This window comes from Somniosus microcephalus, chromosome 5 (genome assembly GCF_052327205.1).
Source record: "Somniosus microcephalus isolate GS21.2 chromosome 5, FLI_Smic_1.0, whole genome shotgun sequence".
Lineage (NCBI taxonomy): Eukaryota > Metazoa > Chordata > Chondrichthyes > Squaliformes > Somniosidae > Somniosus > Somniosus microcephalus.
Window position 1 is genome coordinate 31,347,287 of NC_140991.1, and position 23,743 is coordinate 31,371,029.

A 23,743-nucleotide genomic window follows, 5' to 3' on the forward strand; every position below is an offset into this window, starting at 1 on the left:
CAGTAGGGGGTTAAGGAGTCAGTACGGAGGGGAATAACCGGGCTGGGAGAAGAAAGGGAACCTCCAGGCCAAAGTTCCACAACCACAGACCGTACTCTGCTACAACCTTGGGGAGTTACCTAGCTTCTAATTTCAGGTATGCTACCTAGGACATGCCCCCCCCCCCCCGTCAATCCTCTATAAAGTCCCAACATAACGTGACCATATTATTGTGAAACAACATGCAGACCTCAGCGCCCGCCCCCCCCCCCCCCCCCCCCCCCAACAAATATTAATCTACTTCTGTACCAGATGGCATCAAAAACCTATGTAGCTCCTGGGAGAGTGACTTGGACTAGAAGAAGTTTGGAGACTGATCTTCACAACCGTTAGTTTGACCAGAATGAGAGAAGGTCAATTCGGTACCCTCAACTCCCATCATTTGCCCAGCACAGATTTAGAAACATTCACATGATCTGTGCAGATGTGTAATTGAAAAAATTGTAGCCACAAGGATATGTTCTTGCACACTATTTTGTCATTCTCAGCCTCCACCCCTTCTGGACAGAGGTCCTGGAGGCCACTGAAGCAATGACTGGTCTAGTTATGCCCAAAAACCAACTCCACTTGCAGATCTTGCTTCTGGTAACAAGAAATCAATGTGCCCTACAACAAATGTGGGAACACCACGTGTGCGACAGTTGCCAATCAAAGCAAATAAAGTACAGTATCTGCACGGAGCTGGGAAAACGAGAGCATTTATGGGCTTTTACTGTGGGCTAGTCTCCCACCCATCTGAAGTCTCCCCAGCCTTACTAGCCCCACTACTACCAGCACTCTGCTGAATTCCAACAGGAACCTGCTCCTACCTGATCCAAGTATGACACCATTTCTGCCTGCTTTTTCTCCTCTCCCTCTCTTCCCCCGAGTAGAATTGACCCAGCCCCGTCACCTGAGCACCCCTCACACTAATGCATAGAACTGTATAACTAACTGACCCACATTCCATGTACTGGTAAGCATTGTGAAACTTGTATTATAGCATGTACTGTGCATCAAATCATATCTTGAGAAAGTATGAGAATTAGTACAAAATAAAGTTTAAAAAAAACCAAAGTGAAGGAAATGAAGGTGTTTTTAAAAAAAAAAAAAAAAATAAATAAAATTGGGAGAACGACATTTAAGGTGACACCAAGGTGGTGATTTGCTCAGGAAAGCTCTTTTACATTAGAGGAGTGGTGGACACACAGTTCTTCCGCCTTGGTGTAAATCACCTGACCTGCAGGGAACCAGTGCCATTGTAAACCAACAAAAATGATGGTCTAGGTAACTGCCGTTCAGCTAAGGCCTTCTCTTCAAGCAAAGTAAATACAGGAAGCTGGGCATTGCACTCCTGACCCTAACAACTGACACAATTTACTCTCAGCGACCGTGTTTTTTGTTGAATGCATAATTTCCTTTAGTGCCAACTTCTATCATGTTTCATAGAATCATAGAATCTTACAGCACAGAAGGTCGTCATTCGGCCCGTCGTGCCTATGCTGGCTCTTTTACAAGAGCTCTCCAATTTGCCCCACATCCCACTCTTACCTCATAACCCTGAAAATGCTTATAATTTTTTCCTTAAAAATAACAATGAATTCTACTTTATTGCCATTCTACCTCTAAATTGTAATCGGGGCTCAGGAAACCAGTTGCCTGATGGCTGTCGAACAAGCATAAAAGGGGAATGTGGCACATGGGAGTAAAGTGGAAATGTAAAAGGCCTTTAGAAAGAAACTTGTAACTAGCTAGTTTTTATTTGATTACCTGAATCTGACATGTGGAAACACGTCACCATGTTGAGTCTCAAAACCAAGCTACCGCTAGTTTCTGTTTGCTTGATACGGAGTGCACACACTCTTCCCGAGGAGAGAGAGATCCTACTTGCCAACGTCTAAGGAGCTTGGGCCAAGCCAAGGCTTCGGGACCCCAATGTGTGCGCAGGGCTATTGCTGGAGTTTAACCAGCGCAGAGCACTGGTAAGTTTCCTGCTCCTTGTTCAACCAGGACCACCCTAGCCATTAGGTTATTGGCTTAGTGTTATCTGGAGCAAGGGGAAGAATGTTAGTGACAGGCCTACCCCTCCAGGTACAGTTTGGTAACTGGACTGACTGGTCCACAGTGCTCTGAACTACTGAATATGCCTCAGCAGGTGAACTTGGTTCTGAACTACCATCACCAGGCATGTCATCTTGTAGCCATTTACCTCCCAACTTGTTAGTGGATGGAATATAATATTTCAATCTGAGGGTTCCCTAACCAAGGTTGAAGCCATTATTTATTGTTGGTAAAACAGTTACTTACATGATGTGAATTCTGTTATAATCCCACTTTGTAATTTTGTGTAAAATTTTAATTGTATGATAAAAGTTTGACAGCACAGAGAAGGATGATAAGTAGGCTTCACATTTTTAGTGCTTGATTTAATATATATGAAACAATTTAGAAACATTAGAATTACTTGGAGTTAAAAAGACTGAATACTGGAATTCTGAAATAAAAATAGGAAATTGTAGAAAAGCATAGCAGGTCACACAGCACCCGAGAGAAAGATAGTCTACGGTTTCATTTGTAACCCTTCTGATAGTGACAAGTATATTTCCAAAACTCCGTGTGTAAGACCAAACTCGGTGTTAGTTTCAGAGTAGGCGGAGTGGTAGCTGATGAGGTTACAGTACGTATTGGCATCACAAAATGTGTGTTCCTTTCTACAATTATTTATTGTTCAAAATTGCACTGACTTTGTTCCTTTTTAGTGCACTATATCCTTGCTTAAAAAACAAACAAACCTTAGGTAGGCGTTCCATTAATTTCTCCAAAGCAGCCCACATTTACATTAAGTTAATACTGATTAGGAGTTGAGTTGCTCTGTGTTTGTAGGTCTCTAATGGACACCTTTTAAAATTAATTAGGTAGTAGTTTAAAAGGAAAATGTAATTTAAAAATGCAAACAAGAATAGGGTGACTTGATTTGAATATGAATGCTCTGCCCGCGTATAAGTTAACAATTGTTTTTGAATCCTAACACTGGGAACCTTACCTGTGCACTATGCTGGTAAACTGCGGTTTTTAGCTGGTTAATCTCCAGCAGGATTCCTATCCCTTTGTGCTTGCCAACCTCCATTTGGGTAAGTGAGGTGCCTCTCTGCTGGAGGTGTGGGAATTTGGGAGTGGGCGGGGGGGGGGGTGGTGGTAAAAGAAGGGAAGAAGAGAAGAGTGCCCTGTATAACACAATAGAAATTTTCCTGGACCAGTATGTCGAGGAACCAACTCAAGATCAGGCCACCTTAGACTGGGTATTATGTAATGAGAGAGGATTAATTAGCAATCTTGTTGTGCGAAGCCCCTTGGGGAGGAGCGATCATAATATGATCGAATTCTTCATTAAGATGGAGCGTGAAGTAGTTGACTCAGAGACTAGGGTCCTGAATTTAAATAAAGGAAACTATGATGGTATGAGGTGCGAGTTGGCTAGGATGGATTGGGGAACGTTACTTAAAGGGTTGATGGTGGATAGGCAATGGCAAATATTTAAAGATCGCATGGATTTGTTCATCCTTGTTTGACATAAAAATAAAAAAAGGTGACTCAACCGTGGCTAATGAGGGAAATTAGGGATAGCATAAGATCCAAGGAGAGGACATATAAATTGGCCAGAAAAAGCAGCAAACCTGAGGATTGGGAGCAGTTTATGATTCAGCAAAGAAGGACAAAGGGATTAATTAAGAGGGGGAAAATAGAATGAGAGTAAGCTTGCAGGGAACATAAAAACTAACTGTAAAAGCTTCTACAGATATGTGAAGAGAAAAAGATTGGTGAAGTCAAGCGTAGGTCCCTTGCAGTCAGAATCAGGGGAATTTCTAATGGGGAACAAAGAAATGGCAGACCAATTAAATACATACTTTGGTTCTGTCTTCACAAAGGAGGACACAAATAACCTCCCAGAGATGTCGGGGAACATAGGGTCTAATGAGAGGGAGGAACTGAATGAAATCCGTATTTGTAGGGAAATGGTGTTGGGGAAATTGACGGGATTGAAGGCCGATAAATCCCCAGGGCCTGATAATCTACATCCTAGGGTACTTAAGGAAGTGGCCCTAGAAATAGTAGATGCATTGCTGGTCATCTTCCAAAATTCTATAGACTCTGGAACAGTTCCCATGGATTGGAGGGTAGCTAATGTAACCCCACTATTTAAAAAAAGGTGGTAGAGAGTAAGCCTGATATCAGTAGTGGGGAAAATGCTAGAGTCCATTATAAAAGATGTAAAAGCAGAGCACTTGGAAAACAGTGACAGGATCGGACAAAGTCAACGTGGATTTACAAAAGGTAAATCCTGCTTGACTAATCTACTGGAATTTTTTGAGGATGTAACTGGTAGGATAGATAAGGGAGAACCAGTGGATGTGGTGTATTTGGACTTTCGAAAGGCCTTCGATAAGATCCCGCGTAAGAGATTAGCGTGCAAAGTTACAGCACATGGGATTGGGGGTAAGGTACTGACTTGGATAGAGAACTGGTTGGCAGACAGGGAGCAAAGAGTTGGAATAAACGGGTCTTTTTCGAGTGGCAGGCAGTTACTAGTGGGGTACTGCGGGGATTGGTGCTAGGACCCCAGCTATTCACAATATATATTTAATTATCTAGACGAGGGAACTAGATGTAATATCTCCAAGTTTGCATATGACACAAAGCTGGGTGGGCGTGTGTGCTGTGAGGAGGATGCAGAGAAACTCCAGTATGATTTGGACAGTTGGGTGATTGGGCAGATGCATGGCAGATGCAGTATAATGTGGATAAATGTGAGGTTATCCACTTTGGTGGCAAAAACAGGAAGACATTATTATCTGAACGGCAATAGATTGGGAAAAGGGGAAGTGTAACGAGACCTGGGTGTCCTTGTGCACCAGTCACTGAAGGTAAGCATGCAGGTGCAGCAGGCAGTTAAGAAGGCAAATGGTATCACAGAATCACAGAAACCCCACAGTGCAGATAGAGGCCATTTCGGCCCATCGAGCCTGCACCGACACATATCCCACCCGATCCCCGTAACCCCTACACCAACACATATCCCACCCTATCCCCGTAACCCCACGTATTTAATCTCCCTAACACTAAGGGTCAATTTTATCATAGCCAATCATCCTAACCCGCACATCTTTGGACTGTGGGAGGAAACCGGAGCACCCGGAGGAAACCCACGCAAACACGGGGAGAATGTGCAAACTCCACACAGACAGTCACCCGAGGCCGGATTCGAACCCGGGTCCCTGGCGCTGTGAGGCAACAGTGCTAACCACTATGCCACCGTGCTGCCTTCATAGCGAGAGGATTCGAGTACAGGAGCAATGATGTCTTGCTGCAGTTGTACAGGGCCTTGGTGAGACCACATCTTGAGTATTGTGTGCAGTTTTGGTTGCCTTATCTGAGGAAGGATGTTCTTGCCATGGAGAGAGTGCAGCGAAGATTCACCAGACTGATACCTGGGATGGCAGGAATGACTTATGAAAAGAGATTGGGTCGATTAGAAGAATGAGAGGGGATCTCATTGAAACTTACAAAATTCTAACAGGACTAGACAGACTAGATGCAGGAAGGATGTTCCCGATGGCGGGGGAGTCCAGAACCAGGGGTCACAGTCTAAGGATAAGGGGTAAGCCATTTAGGACAGAGATGAGGAATTTCTTCACCCAGAGAGTGGTGAACCTGTGGAATTCTCTACCACAGAAGGCAGTTGAGGCCAATTCATTAAATATATTCAAGAAGGAGTTAGATATATTTCTTAAGGCTAAAGGGATCAAGGGATATGGGGAGAAGGCAGGGACAGGGTACTGAGTTTGGATGATCAGCCATGATCTCATATTAAATGGCGGAACAGGCCCAAGGGGCCGAATGGCCTACTCCTGCTCCTATCTTCTATGTTTCAGTCACTTGGCTTAGTGAGTCTTCAACATGGTGATGGGTTTTTGTGCTCACCAGAATCCAATTTTAGGGGCAAGTAATGAGGTTTCCTTGAGCATGGCACGCTTTAAAATCTAATATGCAAATCAATTGTTTCAAAAATAATTGCATAGTCAATTTAGAAAAATACAAAATTGAAGTCCCCATTTAACAATATTTACACCACCATAAGAATTATAGTATTTTACACTGACAACTGTGATTCCATCCTGCTACTTTAATAATCGAAGAAAACTAATTCAAAATGGAATAAAATGCACCTTTTTGTACAAGTAAGCAGCTACCCAGTAGAGTAGACCAAACAGTAGCGGGATTAGATGCACCACTAAAGCAGTGAAGCAAACTATGATTGCAGTAGTAAAATACTGCGGATGCTGGAAATCGGAAATAACAACAGAAAATGCAGGAAACACTCAACAGGCCAGGCAGCATCTGTGGAGAGAGAAACAGAGTTAATGTTTCAGGTCTGGGGCCCTTCATCAGAACTGGAAAAAGCTGGAGATTTAACCGATTTTAAGCAGGTGCAGTGGGGTGGGTGGTGGAGGGGAGGAAGGAACATTCTGTGCTAAGGTAGGAGGCAGGAAAGATAAAATGTTGCAAATGGGGATGGCAAATATATAGCCTGAAAAATGGGGGCAAGGGTTATAGGCTGAAATTGTTGAACTCAATGTTGAGTCCAGAAGGCTGTAAAGTGCCTAATCGAAAGATGAGGTGCTGTTCTTCGAGCTTACGTTGAGCTTCATTGGAACAGTGTAAAAGGCCGAGGACAGAGATCAGAGTGGGAGTGAAGCGGAGAATTAAAGTGACAGGCGACCGAAAGCTCAGGGTCACCCTTACGGACTGAACGGAGGTGTTCCGCAAAGCGGTCGACCAATCTGCGTTTCGTCTCCCCAATGTAGAGGAGACCGCATTGTGAGCAGCGAATACAGTATATTGAATTGCAAGTACAAGAAGTAAATCGCTGTTTCACCTGAAAGGGGTGTTTGGGGCCATGGACAGTGGGAAGGGAGGAGTTAAAAGGACAGGGGTTGCATCTCCTGCGCTTGCACGGGAAGGTGTCGGGCAAAGGGGAAGGGCTGTTAGGGGCGATCGAGGAGTGGACCGACCAGGGTGTCGAGGAGGGAGCGGTCCCTTCGGAATGCTGAAAGGGGAGGTGACGGGAAGATGCATTTGGTGGTGGGATCACGTTGGAGGTGGGGGAAATGGCGAAGGATGATCCGTTGAATGTGGAGACTGGTGGGGTGAAAGGTGAGGATAAGGGGAACCCTATTGTGGTTCTGGGAGGAAGGGGAAGGGATGAGAGCAGAAGTGTGGGAAATGGAACGGACACGGTCAAGGGCCGTGTCAACCACAGTAGAGGGGAATCCTCAGTTGAGGAAAAAGGACAAATGTAAGAAGTCACACAACACCAGGTTATAGTCCAACAGTTTTATTTGAAATCACAAGCTTTCGGAGTGCTGCTCCTTCATCAGGTGAAGTGGAGAGATGCATAAAGACACAGCTTATATAGTCAGAATAATACCAGATGATTACAGGTAATCTTTCTAACTGCCATTTATCACACCTCGGCAGAGAGATAATCACAGCAATCAAAGGTGTGAATGGTGTCCAAACAGGTCAGTCAGGAAAACATTACAGGCGCTGAAAGACGCCCTCGTAAGAACGGGATATGACGCTCGACTCGTCGATCGACAGTTCCGACGGGCCACAGCAAAAAATCGCATAGACCTCCTCAGAAGACAAACACGGGACACAACCAACAGAGTACCCTTCATCGTCCAGTACTTCCCCGGAGCGGAGAAACTACGCCATGTTCTTCGCAGCCTTCAACATGTCATCGATGACGATGAACACCTCACTAAGGCCATCCCCACGCCTCCACTACTTGCTTTCAAACAGCCGCCTAACCTCAAACAGACCATTGTTCGCAGCAAGTTACCCAGCTTTCAGGAGAACAGCGACCACGACACCTCACAACCCTGCCACGGCAACCTCTGCAAGACATGCCAGATCATCAACACAGATACCATCATCACACGTGAGGACACCACCCACCAGGTACATGGTACATACTCATGTGACTCGGCCAAAGTTGTCTACCTCATACGTTGCAGGAAAGGATGCCCCAGAGCATGGTACATCGGCGAGACCATGCAGACACTGCGACAACGGATGAACGGACACTGCGCAACAATCACCAGGCAGGAGTGTTCCCTCCCAGTCGGGGAACACTTCAGCAGTCAAGGACATTCAGCCTCCGATCTTCAGGTAAGCATTCTCCAAGGCGGCCTTCGAGACACACGACAACGCAAAATCGTAGAGCAGAAACTGATAATCAAGTTCCGCACTCATGAGGACAGCCTCAACCGGGATCTTGGGTTCATGTCACGCTACATGTAACCCCACCTGACATAGGGTCATCCAGACTCGAGTCGTCATTGGCTTGTTCTCTCTACACAGATGCGGCCGGACCTGCTGTGATTTCCAGCAAAAAAAAGTGTTTTTGTCTCTGTTTTTTGTTTTTCATACAGACCCCAGCATCTGCAACATTTGACCCCTTGTGACCCCACCTCATTGTTCTTTGATGTAATGTTTTCCTGACTGACCTGTTTGGACACCATTCACACCTTTGATTGCTGTGATTATCTCTCTGCCGAGGTGTGATAAATGGCAGTTAGAAAGATTACCTGTAATCATCTGGCATTATTCTCTGACTATATAAGCTGTGTCTTTATGCATCTCTCCACTTCACCTGATGAAGGAGCAGCGCTCCGAAAGCTTGTGATTTCAAATAAAACTGTTGGACTATAACCTGGTGTTGTGTGACTTCTTACATTTGTCCACCCCAGCCCAACACCGGCATCTCCACACCAGGAAAAAGGAAGACATGTCAGAAGCACTGGTATGGAAGATGGCATCGTCGGAACAGTCGCGGCGGAGAAACTTCCACTACAAGCCCTGACTCCCACAGCTACCTGGACTACACTTCCTCCCACCCCGCTTCCTGTAAGGACTCTATTCCATTCTCCCAGTTTCACCGTCTCCGCCGCGTCTGTTCTGACGATGCCACCTTCCATACCAGTGCTTCCGACATGTCTTCCTTTTTCCTCAACCGAGGATTCCCCTCTACTGTGGTTGACACGGCCCTTGACCGTGTCCGTTCCATTTCCCGCACTTCTGCTCCTGCTCTTGCCCCTGCCCCTCCCTCCCAGAACCACGATAGTGTTCCCCTTGTCCTCACCTTTCACCCCACCAGCCTCCACATTCAACGGATCATTCTCCGCCACTTTCGCCACCTCCAATGTGATCCCACCACCAAATGCATCTTCCCCTCACCTCCCCTTTCAGCATTCCGAAGGGACCGCTCCCTCCGTGACACCCTGGTCCACTCCTCAAGCACCCCTAACAGCCCTGCCCTTCGCCCGGCACCTTCCCATGCAAGCGCAGGAGATGTAACACCTGCCCTTTTACCTCCTCCCTTCCCACTGTCCATGGCTGAAAACACCCCTTCCAGGTGAAACAGCGATTTACTTGTACTTCTTGCAATTTAGTATACTGTATTTGCTGCTCACGATGTGGTCTCCTCTACATTGGGGAGACCAAACTCAGATTGGGCGACCGCTTTGCAGAACACCTCCGTTCAGTTCGTAGGGGTGACCCTGAGCTTCCGGTCACCTGTCACTTTACTTCTCCGCTTCACTCCCACTCTGACCTCTGTCCTCGGTCTCTTACATTGTTCCAATGAAACTCAACGTAAGCTCGAAGAACAGCACCTCATCTTTCGATTAGGCACTTTACAGCCTTCTGGACTCAACATTGAGTTCAACAATTTCAGACTATAACCCTTGCCCCCATTTTTCAGGCGCTATGATTTTGCCATCCCCATTTGCAACATTTTATCTTTCCTGCCCCCTACCTTAGCACAGAATGTTCCTTCAGTTCCTTCCTCCGCCCCCCTCTGCACCTGCTTAATATCTGTTACACCTTCAGCTTTTTCCAATTCTGATGAAGGGTCCCAGACCTGAAACGCTAACTCTGTTTCTCTCTCCACGGATGCTGCCTGGCAGCGGAGTGCTTCCAGCATTTTCTGTTGTTATTTCAAACTATGATTGCAATGGAGTCATAAGCACATCAATTTATTTAGAAGCTGGTGAGTTGCTTTGTGTTTTCAGTTTACCAAAGTTGGATCGTAACTCACCGTACGTACTTTTTTTGTACTTTCAGCAATCTGATTAAGGTCAAACATGTTAGTGTACTGATGTAGTACAGGAAACTCTCGTTTAAACGGCACCTAAATATCCGGAATTCTCTATTAACCGGCAAAATTCTCGCTCAGAAAAGAACACCTCAATAACCGGCAATGTTGCAGAGTCCGAGTCTCTTGCGGTGGCCGAGTTAGTCAGTGGGGGTAGTTCTCCAAACTGCCACTACTCGGCTTCTTGGCGCTGTCGGGAGTCGGAACACCTCAAAACCCCTGTAACAGGAGTTTGACTCTCCCGCGCTGCCGGTAGTCTCTTCTGATCCACCATTTTACAGGGGTACTGTGTCTCCCACGCTGCTGGTAGTCTTGGCATTGCATTACCCTCAACTGGCAGTACTGTACTTAATCAAGCATCTTCCACCATCCATTTAACACAACATTCTGTAGGTGAGTACCCAATTACTGTATACTGCACATTTCTTGATTTTTTTTACTTTGTTAAAAATAACCTTGGTAGGTAACCCTCTCCGTCATCCGGAAATGTTAATAAACCGGCAACACGCCGGTGCCGGATGAAAAAGAGTTTCCTGTACCTACCTTTGCATTATATACACCATTGCAGACAGTATAATATAAAGTGCATTCCATTAAATTGGTCGGTCTGTCTACTTCTGATTGATCTGAGGCTATGTTTATTTAACACCAATTAGACTTTGTGGCTTTAAAGAGACACAGTTGCATCTTAGAATAATTGTGCATTATTTCTCCTACAATGGCTTTGCCAGCATTGCTTTGCCAATTCTGGCCTCTTGCGCATCTCCGATTTTTAACACTTCACCATTGACGACCGTGCCTTCAGTTGCCGCGTCCTTAAGTTCTGGAATTCCCTCCTTAAACCTCTCTGCCTCTCTACCTCTCCTTTTATGTTGCTTCCTAAAACCTACCACTGTGACCAAGCTGTCCTAATATCCCCTTATGTGGCTCAATGTCATTTTGTTTGATAAAACTCCTGTGAAGCGTTCTGGGGTGTTTTACTACCTTAAAGGCGCTATATGAATGCAAGTTGTTGTTGCATGGTTACCTTTGGTGTGCTCCAAGATTTTACACTTGGTCCCCTCTTATTCCTCAACTATATGTTGCCCAGTGCTGACATTATCCCTAAGCATGGGCTCAGATTTCCTATGTATGCTAATGTTACCCAGTTTCAATTCTGGACTGTCTTGCATGATTCCACAAATATGCCTGTCTGTCATCAAGTTGTGAATGAGTCAGAACTACATGCATCTGAACATGGGCAAAACTGAAGCCATCCTCTTCCACCCCAACAAGAACTCTGTGCCCCTCATCCTTCATGCTTCCTGGATACCCACTCAAGCTCAGCCGATGTTTGTGCAACTTTGCTTTAATGCTCAACCCTGATCTGAGCTACAAACTCAATATCCAGTCCAACACCAAGACTGTCTACTTCCAAGTTTGAAATACCACCTATTTCTGTTCCCACCTTACCTCCACTTAAACCCTCATAAATGTCTCCATCACCTCCCATACTTGACGTATCCAATACCGTCCTTGCTGGCCTCTCCGGATTCACCCTACATGAACTGTGCTGCTTGCATCCTATCCTGCACAAAATCTGTAGAGAACACTTCTCTTAAAGGATAGTTTTATGTCTGCATTATAGGGTGCTACAGTCTTGCTTTGACCAGATCAGGAAGTCAATGTTTCAACAATTGCACCACCTTGCTTCTCAACTCATCTTGTTTACATCAGTTTTATTATCTGGTGAAATTTCTGTTGATCCCTTTTGTTCGTTTCCCAGCTGTTGCCATTTCCTTTACTTACGCCAATCCTGTTTTTATATTAAAAAAAAAAAAAAAAAAAAAAAAAAAATTGTTCTCTGGATGTGGGCAAGGACATGCGACAAAATCTCCAACCAGAGTTGTCAACTCCAGGACAATTGGAGCTTTCAGGACTGAGATTGATAGATTTTTGTTGGGTAAGTGTATCAAGGGACATAGAGCTAAGGTGGGTAAACTTAATTGAGATACAGATCAGCAGTGATCTAATTGAATAGCGGAGCAGGCCCGAGGGGCTGAATGGCCTACTCCTGTTCCTATGCCAAGTTAAGCTTTTGGTCACTGGTGATCCTCAGGATGTTGATGGTGGGGCGACTGTGATGTACATGATGGACTAATTGCAACAAGTAATTTGCGGTAGATTATGGCCAAATTGCAGGGCACATACAGAATAGTCTCGATGGAAAACGAATTTCGAAACCAGTAAGAAGCTAATTGCATGGGTTTGCACCAGGGGGCGCTGCTCTTCTCTAATTGCCAGTATTTCTTACTGAAGTATTGAGTCACGTCGCTTGTTTTCAGCCAATGTTATTATTACATATGTTTTGGTTTATTGATTATGGTGTAAAGTGTTTTGGTTTCTAGTTTATTATATACCTGAGGTTCTAAATTAAATTTATCCAGCAGGGATATCCAATTTCTAATGTACTTTATTAAAAAAGCATGACTGTGGCCTTTGAGCCTCGTGAAATATTTTAACAGTTGCACTCAGATTTTGCAGGAAGTGCCTTTTCTTTAAATTGATTACGTTGGGTTACCCCACAAGGGAGGTTTTATTTAATGGAAAATAAAGCACTGGAAGTCTCCTCTTGCCTGTTAATCTGTATAGATTTAGATTTTAAAAAGTGTTGTAACCTTGTAATTAAATCATGTGACACAGGCTAATAAACAAATAAGAGAACTACTGGCTAGTTACTGCTGCTGATTTCTGTCTCATTGAGGTTCTGCCAATCTGGGAGGTGATCCTTCTCATCTCTAACCCTCCAATCACCAGCCTCTCTCTCACCACTAATCAATCTCTTTCTCTAACCTCCACACAAACACACCCTCACTTGTAACCACATCCATTTGATCTATTTTAGTGTGCTCATTGCCCCCCTCTTCCTCTTGAATTCCAAATATACTCGCATTCCCCCATGTTTCAAGATCATGAAAGGTTTGGACAAATTCGATCCAAATAAGCTTTTCTGCCGTGTGCAGAATTTAAGCAGCGGGGGTCATGTATACAAATTAAGGATAATAAAAGAAAATAGGAAATGAACTATTTACTAAAAGGAACCAGACTTGTCAAATGGGAGTCCGGGTTATTTAGAAATGCATCAAGGGAATATGGTGGGCTCAATGGACCAAAGTTTTCCTGCCTGAAACTGTTGCCTGTTACTGACTCATCGCTCTGTCTTGTACTCTAATTCAATCTTTCCCAAGACTCTTGAACTGAGGATTCCTTTATTTCCCTCAGTCCTTCATCCTCATCCTACAAGCATCAGACTTAAAACCAAAGCATGGCATCGCTCGCTCCTATTTTGTTTTAAACCTTGGTGCTGAGTTTTTTTTTTAACCTGGTTTTATTTGGCCTTGACCCTCCACTTCAGTTTCTCAGTGAAAAACGCGGAAATGTCCACCGCCATGTTGTGAGCATATGTGTTTATGTTGCTGTGCCAAAGCCAACAATGCCACTATTTCATTGGGATATGTTCGGAACCTGTTTCTGCCCCTTTTCTTGTCGGCTGCTACCTGCATATAAACCCTTTTGATCGCATAAATGCTGCACGGTGTTCCCCGAACAAGGGGCACAATTCAGGAAAGGGCAAACTGGACTGTGTCTTGTTATAAATCTCCCCCCTCTAGTTTTCTTCTGATATATTTCGCCATTGCATAGTACTCCATCAGCAAACTAACTAAAACCTGAGGTGAAGATTTTCTGTGGGGTGGGGGAGGATATGGGGTTGAAGAGGCAGAGGTGTCAATGGAATGTGAGGATGGATGAATATATTGGAATTTTACTTGATTACTTTGGTCAAGTCTTTGTGAAGAACTATCTCTAAGGAGGTTAAACAGGAGGGATAGAGTCCATGACAGGGTAGATTATATACAGCCTGCAAAAAGAAGCAACTTAATGGGCTTTTCTTCCCACATGCTGTCTTATGTTCGGAAACTCCTAACAATTGAGTTTTAATAACTGTCTCATGGCCAGTAGCTCACATTTGAAGCCAGTTCCTTGATCGCTATAATGATCTAGTTGGTCCCAGGTTTTTCTAAAACTTAACTAACAAGGAATTATTTATCTAATAATCAGAACAAATGAACTGTCCAGTGGTTTCATATTGTGATATGCGCCAATGAGATTTAATTGTAACATTATCTTTTTCACTTCAAAGCAAATTTCTCTAATGTTTCTTATATTTTTCTTCCCTTTTTTTTCACAAAAACACCATAGGCTGAAGGTTATGTCATTGGAAGTTGTATTAAACACATCCCTGTTGCAGGTAGAGATATTACCTTTTTCATTCAACAGCTCTTAAGGGAAAGGGAAATAGGAATACCACCTGAACAATCCCTGGAGACGGCCAAGGCCATCAAGGTAGGAATCCAGAACAAACGCCCCTTTTTATTTCCCTCCACGACATCTTGGTCCACTCTTCCATCACCCCCAACACCTGCTCCCCTTCCCCTGACACCTTCCCAGGTGTAAGTGCAGGAGATGCAACACCTGCCCTTTTAATCTTCTCCCGTTGAGGGCCCTACACACTCCTTCCAGGTGAAACAGCAATTTACTTCAGAAATCACAGAAACCCCACAGTGCAGATAGAGGCCATTTCGGCTCATCGAGCCTGCACCGACACATATCCCACCCGATCCCCGATCCCCGTAACCCCTACACCAACACATATCCCACCCTATCCCCGTAACCCCACGTATTTAATCCCCCCTAACACTAAGGGTCAATTTATCATAGCCAATCAACCTAACCCGCACATCTTTGGACTGTGGGAGGAAACCGGAGCACCCGGAGGAAACCCACGCAAACACGGGGAGAATGTGCAAACTCCACACAGACAGTCACCCGAGGCCAGATTCGAACCCGGGTCCCTGGCGCTGTGAGGCAACAGTGCTAACCACTATGCCACCGTGCTACTTCCAACTTGGTATACTGTATTCACTGCTCACGGTGTGGTCTCCACTGCACGGGGGAGACCAAATACAGATTGGGTGATCGCTCTGCTGAACACCTCTGTTCAGTCCACAAGCGTGACCCTGAGCTCCGGTCACTTGTCATTTTAATTCTCTGCCCCTCTCCCACTCTGGCCTCTCTGTCCTTGGCCTCCTACACTGATCCAATGAAGCTCAATGCAAGCTCAAGGAACAGCACCTTATCTTTCTATTAGGCACTGTACAGCCTTCTGGCCGCAGCACTTGCGTTCAACCACTCCCATTTTCTCAGACAGCAGGTGCTGGTAATGGTAATGGTTCTACTGGAACCATTTACACCTCCATCTTTTGTTTCTTTATTATCCAATTACCGTCTCCTTTTGCCTTGCACCATCATCCCTTTAGTCATTTAATCACTCCTATCACAGACCTTCCATTTTGTTCTTCACACCCCCCTCCCCCTTTTTTTCTGGCTCTGTACTTGCTTATAAACTGTTAAATCTCTCATTTCTTCCAGTTCTGATGAAAGATCACCGACCTGAAACACTAACTCTGTTTCTCTCTCCTCAGATGCTGCCTGACCTGCTGAGTATTTCCCAGCATTTTCTGTTTTAGTCCCATTTTTATTTTCTTACTTGCTGACATTTATGTAACCAAAATCACTGACCATATATTATAAGTAGAAGATAGAAAACTGATTTTATTTTCAAATTTAAATTGTTGTATCTGTTTAATTGTAATACTGTAATGAGGCCTGAAAAGTAGGCAGTTTATTTCTTTCAATATCACAATGGAAGTGGTTTGATGAACCACTTATATAGGGGGAGAATTTCAGCTTTAGTATTCTGGCACATGCTGGGGAACCCTTATTAGGAAATGAATGGATGGAAATTCACTAGTTTTGGGGTGCGCAATTTCCCGATATGCATTTCCAATATGTACCAGGATTGTCAAAGTGGAAAGCTTCCCCAACAATGCTATCCGGGGTAGTTTTATTTTTAATTCATGCCTGATTTTACATTATTTTTTGTTTCAGTAATTTATTGTACATGATGATGATTCTGTGCACAAACAAAGACTTTTATTGAAACTTCCAAGCAATTTGGTCAGTTAGCTAGAACCAAGATTAATCTTGCTCTTTGTCATGAGGCACTTTTACCAATGTCACGTCAGTCATAGAATATAGTCAGAATACCCAGTTGTGATCGGTATTTTGTGTTTAATCTTTATTTTGCTCACACTTTCTGATCAACTTTTGTATTTTTTTTTGTAGGAGAGATACTGTTATATCTGCCCCGATATAGTTAAGGAATTCACTAAATATGATACTGATCCTGGGAAATGGATCAAGCCGTACATCGGTATCAATGCTATCAGCAAACGACAATTTGCTGTCGATGTGGGCTATGAGAGGTTCCTGGGACCTGAAATTTTCTTCCATCCTGAGGTGATTGAAAAGTATCTACCATAGTTCCGAATTTATTTTTGTTTTTTTGGGTTCTGTATGTTGTTGATGATTCCACTACATATTTGACAGAAAAGTAGAAATCAAATTTTAAGCCATCATCATCATCTTTCGTATGGTAGCAAATCAGATGTCAATATCTAGGTCAGATATCCGGGTCAAATCTTCCGGTGCAACAGCGTGGATATCTTGTAGGCTGCCTGCGAATTTTCTCCGAGGGCAGTGCTCAATGATGGGCTCCAGGGTCTGATCAGGGGCTCCACAGTCGTATGATGGGGATGCTTTAATCTTCCATCTATCGAGAAGGTGGCAGCATTTACCATGACCGGTTCTGAGGCGGGTGATAGTTGTCCACTGTTTGCGAGGAAGGTTTGATCCTTCAGGTTGTACTGTGGGGTCGTCTTATAAGGAATCCATTCTGTATGTCACAGTTCTTCCAAGTATTTCGCCATTGATCATCAAGGCTGAGGGGAGATCACTGAAGGGCTTCGGCGACGGTCCAAAATGGCTTTCTAGATTTGAGATGGGTTGGTGGTAGGTTGTTCAAGTTGGCCTGGATTAGCATGTCTTTTTAGGCCATGATCTAGATGTGTGCTTGATCTGTGGATGGAAATTCCTGAATGATCATTTTCCTAATGTACAGTCTCTTGAGTAAATACAGTGATCCATCTAGATATAGCCCACATTCCTCATTCCCTATCTTGCACTTACCATTGCAGCAAAACAACCTGATGTAATGGGTTCCTAAGGAGTAGCAACATTGACCTAGTCCCAGTAAGGAAAAATTGTTCTTTAGTCTGAAATTACAGTGCTGGCAATGTACCCATTTGACTCTTCTGTACTGTGCAGAGATGGCTCTCCATGGGCTGATCTATTGGTTCTTTGCCCATTGTTGGATCACTCCCACTACAGTTGCTATGTGGTCAAATGCATTTTTTCCCCCCAGAAAGCTTTTTGATTTCGATGCTTGCATTTATCCTTTCGAGATTTTACAAAATGTTGGGGCTTGAGCACACGTTACATGCAGCCAGACCTTCATGGTGCTTGCAGTAGCTACTGCTGAAGCCCAACATGGTAATGTCTAAGATCAGTCTTTCTGTCCCAGAGCAGTCCCCTTGCAATGCTGGGTGGCAAATCTTTACTAGCAGCTTTGAGTCTAGAGAAAGCAAAAAATAACTTGCATTTATATAATCATGTCTATTGAGGCACCTGAAAGCATTTCAAATACCGTATTACTTTGAAGAGCAGCCACTGTTGCTGTGTAGGGGAGCAATTAGCCATTTTGTGCACAGCAAGATCCCAGAAACAGTAATGAGATAAATGACCAGTAAATTTATTTGGTGTTGGTTTTTATTATTCTTTGAATGTGGGCATTGACGTAAGAAAACTACTAGGCACTTGGTCTAAGTATTAAACAAGGCTTTAATCGACTGTTTTTCAACATGGAGATCTAGTTGTGTCCTTCACTAGTTCCTGTAAAAGAATGTCCTGAGCAAGTGGGCCCATGCCCGAGTATTTATACTCTCCCTGGGCAGCGCCACCAGCAGGCCGCCCAGTATTATTTCATAAGTCATTTCCACACGAATGGCTGATTCATGTCGGGCATCATTGGCAAGCCCAGCGTTTATTGTCCATCCCTAGTTGCGCTGAGAAGGTGGTGGTGAGCCGCTGCTGCCTTGAACTGCTACAGTAGCGATTTGATACAACTGAGTGGCTTGTTGGGTCATTTCAGAGGGCTGTATTGAGTCAACCACATTGGTGTGGTACTGGAGTCACATAGGACAGACTGGGTAAGGGCAGGAGGATGAGGGAAGAATGTTGGTCAGGACACTGTGAGAACTCCCTGCTTTTCAAATAATGCCATAGGTTCTTTTAACTTTCACCTCGATGTGTAATTTGGGCCTTGATTTAAAATGTAATTTGAGAATCTACCTCCTGACAATACAGCACTCAAGTACTGCACTGAAGTGTCAGCCTAGTTTTTTTTTTTTATTTGTTCATGAGATATGGACGTCGCTGGCAAGACCAGCATTTATTGCCTATCCCTAATTGCCCTTGAGGTGGTGATGAGCTGCCTTCTTGAACCGCTGCAGTCCGTGTGGTGAAGGTACTCCCACAGTGCTGTTAGGGAGGGAGTTCCAGGATTTTGACCTAGCGATGATGAAGGAACGGCGATATATTTCCAAGTCAGCATGGTGTGTGATTTGGAGGGGAACTTTCAGGTGATGGTGTTCCCATGCGCCTGCTGCCCTTGTCCTTCTAGGTGGTAGAGGTCGTGGGTTTGGGAGGTGCTGCCGAAGAAGCCTTGGTGGGTTGCTGCAGTGCATCTTGTAGATGGTACACACTGTAGCCACGGTACGCTGGTGATGGAGGGAGTGAATGTTTAAGGTGGTGGATGGAGTGCCAATCAAGTGAGCGGCTTTGTCATGGATGGTGTCGAGCTTCTTGAGTGTTGTTGGAGCTGCACTCATCCAGGCAAGTGGAGAGTATTCCATCACACTCCTCACTTGTGCCTTGTAGATGGTGGAAAGGCTTTGGGGGAGTCAAGAGGTGAGACACTCACTGCAAAATACCCAGCCTCTGACCTGCTCTTGTAGCCACAGTATTTATGTGGCTGGTCCAGTTAAGTTTCTGGTCAATGGTGACCCCAGGATGTTGATAGTGGGGCATTCGGCGATGGTATTGGCGTTGAATGTCAAGGGGTGGTGGTTAGACTCTCGCTTGTTGGAGATGGTCATTGCCTGTCACTTTTGTGGCGCAAATGTTACTTGCCACTTATCAGCCCAAGCCTGAATTTCGTCCAGGTCTTGCTGCATGCGGGCACAGACTGCTTCATTGTCCGAGGAGTTGCGAATGGAATTGAACACTGAGTCATCAGTGAACATCCCCACTTCTGACCTTATGATGGAGGGAAGGTCATTGGTGAAGCAGCTGAAGATGGTTGGGCCTAGGACTCTGCCCTGAGGAACTCCTGTAGCGATATCCTGGGGCTGTGATGATTGACCTCCAACAACCACAACCATCTTCCTTTGTGCTAGGTATGACTCCAGCCAGTGGAGAGTTTACCCCCTGATTCCCACTGACTTCGGTTTTGGCAGGGCTCCTTGATGCCACACTCTGTCAAATGCTGCCTTGATGCAAGGGCAGTCGCTCTCACCTCACCTCTGGAATTCAGCTCTTTTGTCCATGTTTGGACCAAGGCTGTAATGAGGTCTCTCTTATGTTCATTTAATAAATAGACATTCTTATTATGAACACAGCTAGCTTTTGCTAGTTACTTTATTGAGCACATGTGGACTGGTACAGTATCTGTAGAGGCTTCCATCTTGACTGTTGCCTTGTGGGTACCCTAGTCTCATGGGTAATGTCTTAATATAATATATAGCTGGGTAGTGTAGTCTTTTACATACAGCTATATACAGCTCTACGGCTCCACCTAGTGTCCACTATAGAATGACATGTTATTGATCGTTACATCCCCCTTTCTTTGAGGTTTAACAAAATCAATATCAATCAACTTTCAAGAAAACAATAAAGATAATATCAGTAACACTTTTGTTAGAGCTCTATAAACATAAACATTTTCAAAACAGTCAACACATTTTCAAAGCTTTACATAGACTTAATCTTTGAGTACAATCGGGCTCTTTTACTTCACGTGTGGATCTTCTCAACGGGTAAGTCTGATGTGTCTTCATGAGATTGTTCTGGCGGTGAATGACAAGATGCAGTTGCGGCATTGTCATCAATCTGCTCTTGTATAGATCGAGGTCTCCTTGCGATCTTTGCTTAGAGAGGGTTTCAGTGTTTCCTTCACTCTTCATGCCATAACTCTCAATGTAGTCAATGCACTCTCGAAAAACTGCTGGCAGCTGGATCCCATCATACAGCATAGTCCTCTCGGTAGCCTTGGCTAATGGAACACCAAAGATTGGCCTGAGGGAAGAAGGAGCATCCACCGGAACTGCTTCCTGCTCTGGTGCAGGCTTCTTTTTCTTTTTCTCTTTCCACTGCTTAACAACACCTGCTGCGGTTATGTCTTTGGACTTTTTCTCCTTGTGTTTTTCCTCTTTGTGCTTTTCTTCCTTTGGCTTCTCTTTGACCTTAAAGTCTTTTTCTTTCTTCTTGGAGAAACTAGGCTTTTTGAAGACATGGATATCCTTTGGCCTTTTCATCCTTGATGGGCTCTCTGCTTCATCACCTGAGTCATCTGGTCTGCTTATGGCACAGTTTATACGGTAGACTTGACCAGTTCTAAGTCTTCACAAGCTTTGTCACCTAGTATCGAATCAAGTCTTTCAGCCACAACAGAAAACATGAGATGATGCACTTTGTCTTTGACTGTCACTTTAAGTCTGCATACACCTAAGCTATCTATTTTCTGTCCATTATAGTCCTTCAGTAGTACTGACTTTTTCTGTATTTTGGGCTTTTCTTTCATATTGTTAATGTCACTCATACTGATTAAGTTTGCTTTTGCCCCAGTGTCCAGTTTCAATGTAACTAATGCTCCATTTATCTGCAGTGGGATCATCCATTTGTCCTCTTTTACTGCATTAACTTTATGTTCAGCATTGTCTATTTCTGAGGGCTGCACATTTTCTGTATCTTTTTTGATATCGTCACATGACACCATTCCTACAAAAATGTCTCACTTAAATCAGTGTCCTCAATCACATTAACTCGTTGCCCTTTCGTTGTTTTTACTTTTTGAAAAGCATTGTTTGGCAAAGTGACTCTTTCCATTATACTTTGTGCACATTTTTCCAAACGCTGGGCATTGTCTTAACTGGTGTTTGTAACCACAGCGTTTACAATTAAAAATTTCATCCTCCGATTGCTTTTCATTTCTGTTCTGCCCATGTTTCTTCCCCTTGTAGGACACAGCACCGACAGCAGCATTATCACTCATTACATTCGCATCATTATTGATTTCACTGAAAGTCTTCGCGTGATTTCGAGCTAGCGTGCTGGCTTGGCATATTTTCACTGCATTTTCCAAATTTAGTTCGGTTTCTCTCAACAGACGTTCCCTGACTTTTTTATCATGAATACTAAACACAACCTGGTCACGAATCATGGATGCTTTGAGCTCAGAGAAATTACATGTCTGTGCTTTCAGTTTCAGATCAGTTATAAAGCTAACAAAAGTCTCATTTTGTTGCTGTGTCCGAGAACAGAAGATGTATCTTTCATACGTCTCATTCTTTTTGGGAGAGCAATGTGCATCAAATTTTTTTAGCACATCTTCTAATTTTTCTCTGTTCTCCGCTGGATTAAATAAAAAATGTATTAAATACCCCTATCGCCTGTGGGCCTGCAACCGTAAGCAGCAACGCTATCTTCCTTGCGTCTGGCTTCGTACCGAATCCGATGGCTGCAATGTAGAGTTCGAATTGTTGTTTAAAAGTCTGACAGTTGTAGTCGATTTTTTCTGTGAGATTCAAACACTCTGGTGGCTTCAAATTCTCCATGTTGCTTTTCACAATTTTCAGCAGATTTTCACCACCCTGGTACCATGTTATGTTCATTAATAAATAGACATTCTTATTATGAACACCACTAGCTTTTGCTAGTTACTTTATTGAGCACATGTGGACTGGTACAGTATCTGTAGAGGCTTCCATCTTGACTGTTGCCTTGTGGGTACCCTAGTCTCATGGGTAATGTAGTCTTAATATAATATATAGCTGGGTAGTGTAGTCTTAATATAATATATAGCTGGGTAGTGTAGTCACCACACAGAAAAGGACAAAGGAATGCTGTGCCATGATCTTCACAGAAACCTGGCTGAACAATGGCATCCCTGACACCACCATACAACTAGAAGGACGCACGGTCTTCCGCGCCGACAGAACTGCAGACTCCGGTAAGAGCAAGGGAGGCGGTTTGTGCATTTACACCAACAATGCCTGGTGCACCAACAGTGATATAATTGATAGATCCTGCTCGGCTGATTTGGAATTCCTCATGGTAAGGTGCAGACCCTTCTACCTGCCTTGGGAATTCACGAATGTTATCATCACTGCGGTCTACATCCCACCACACGCTAATGCCAAACTAGCACTGAAGGACCTCTACAGGGCCATCAGCGAACAACAAACTGCGCACCCAGACGGAGCTTTTATCGTCGCGGGGGACTTCAATCACACAAACCTAAAAACTGTACTACCGAAATTCCACCAGAATGTCTCCTGCCCCACAAGAGGGGAGAACACACTGGATCAAGTCTACATGAGCATTGTAGATGCTTACAAGGCCATTCCCTGCCCCCACCTTGGGAAGTCTGACCACCTCTCCCTGTTTCTAGCCCCGGCATACAAACCGCTCATCAAAAGAGAGAGAACATCAATGAGAGCAGTGAAAGTATGGCCAGAGGGGGCAGTATCGGAGCTTCAGGATTGCTTCGAACGCACTGATTGGGGCATGTTTGCCCACAATGACATCGAGGAATACGCATCCACAGTGCTATTCTACATCAACAGCTGCGTCGAGGTCGTCACGACCCACAAAAATATCAGGTCATACCCCAACTAGAAACCCTGGATGAACGGAGAGGTCCGCTCACTGTTGAAAGCATGCGACGCAGCATTTAAATCTGGCGACGCGGCGGCTTACAGAGCAGCTAGGACCAACCTAAAAAAGGGTATCAGGACTGCCAAATGGAAACAGACACTGCGGATAGAGGATCACTTCCGCAACAACTCGGACCCCCGGCGCATGTGGCAAGGCACCCAGTCCATCACTGACTACAAGGGCAAAAACACCAGTCCCCCGGTCAGCGACGCCTCCCTTCCGGAGGAGCTTAACAACTTCTACGCTCGCTTCGACAGGGACAACAAGGAGCCGGCTACCAAAGCCTTGCCACCCCCGGAAGACCAGGTGCTCACTCTGTCGACCTCCGACGTAAGGGGCGCTCTACGCAGAGTGAACACACGAAAGGCTACTGGACCGGATAGCATCCCTGGACGGGTACTCGAGGAATGTGCTGATCAGCTGGCTGATGTCTTCACCGCCATCTTCAACCTGTCATTGGCCCAGGCAGTAGTCCCTACATGCTTCAAGACCGCCACCATCATTCCTGTGCCT

At 44.6% G+C, this 23,743-nt stretch overlaps 1 protein-coding gene across 4 annotated transcripts in view; it reads left to right on the forward strand.

Annotated features, from left to right (window-relative positions):
- The window catches only part of actr3b (actin related protein 3B), an 80,231-nt gene that overhangs the window by 40,553 nt on the left and 15,935 nt on the right, over window positions 1-23,743 (forward strand). For 3 of the 4 annotated variants that reach the window (XM_085987512.1, XM_085987515.1, XM_085987514.1), the window contains 2 exons: window positions 14,477-14,620; window positions 16,463-16,636. In XM_085987512.1, coding sequence (XP_085843638.1) covers window positions 14,477-14,620; window positions 16,463-16,636 — 318 coding nt within the window. The remainder of the gene's footprint in view (window positions 1-14,476; window positions 14,621-16,462; window positions 16,637-23,743) is intronic. The other variant, XM_085987513.1, reaches the window with a different exon arrangement.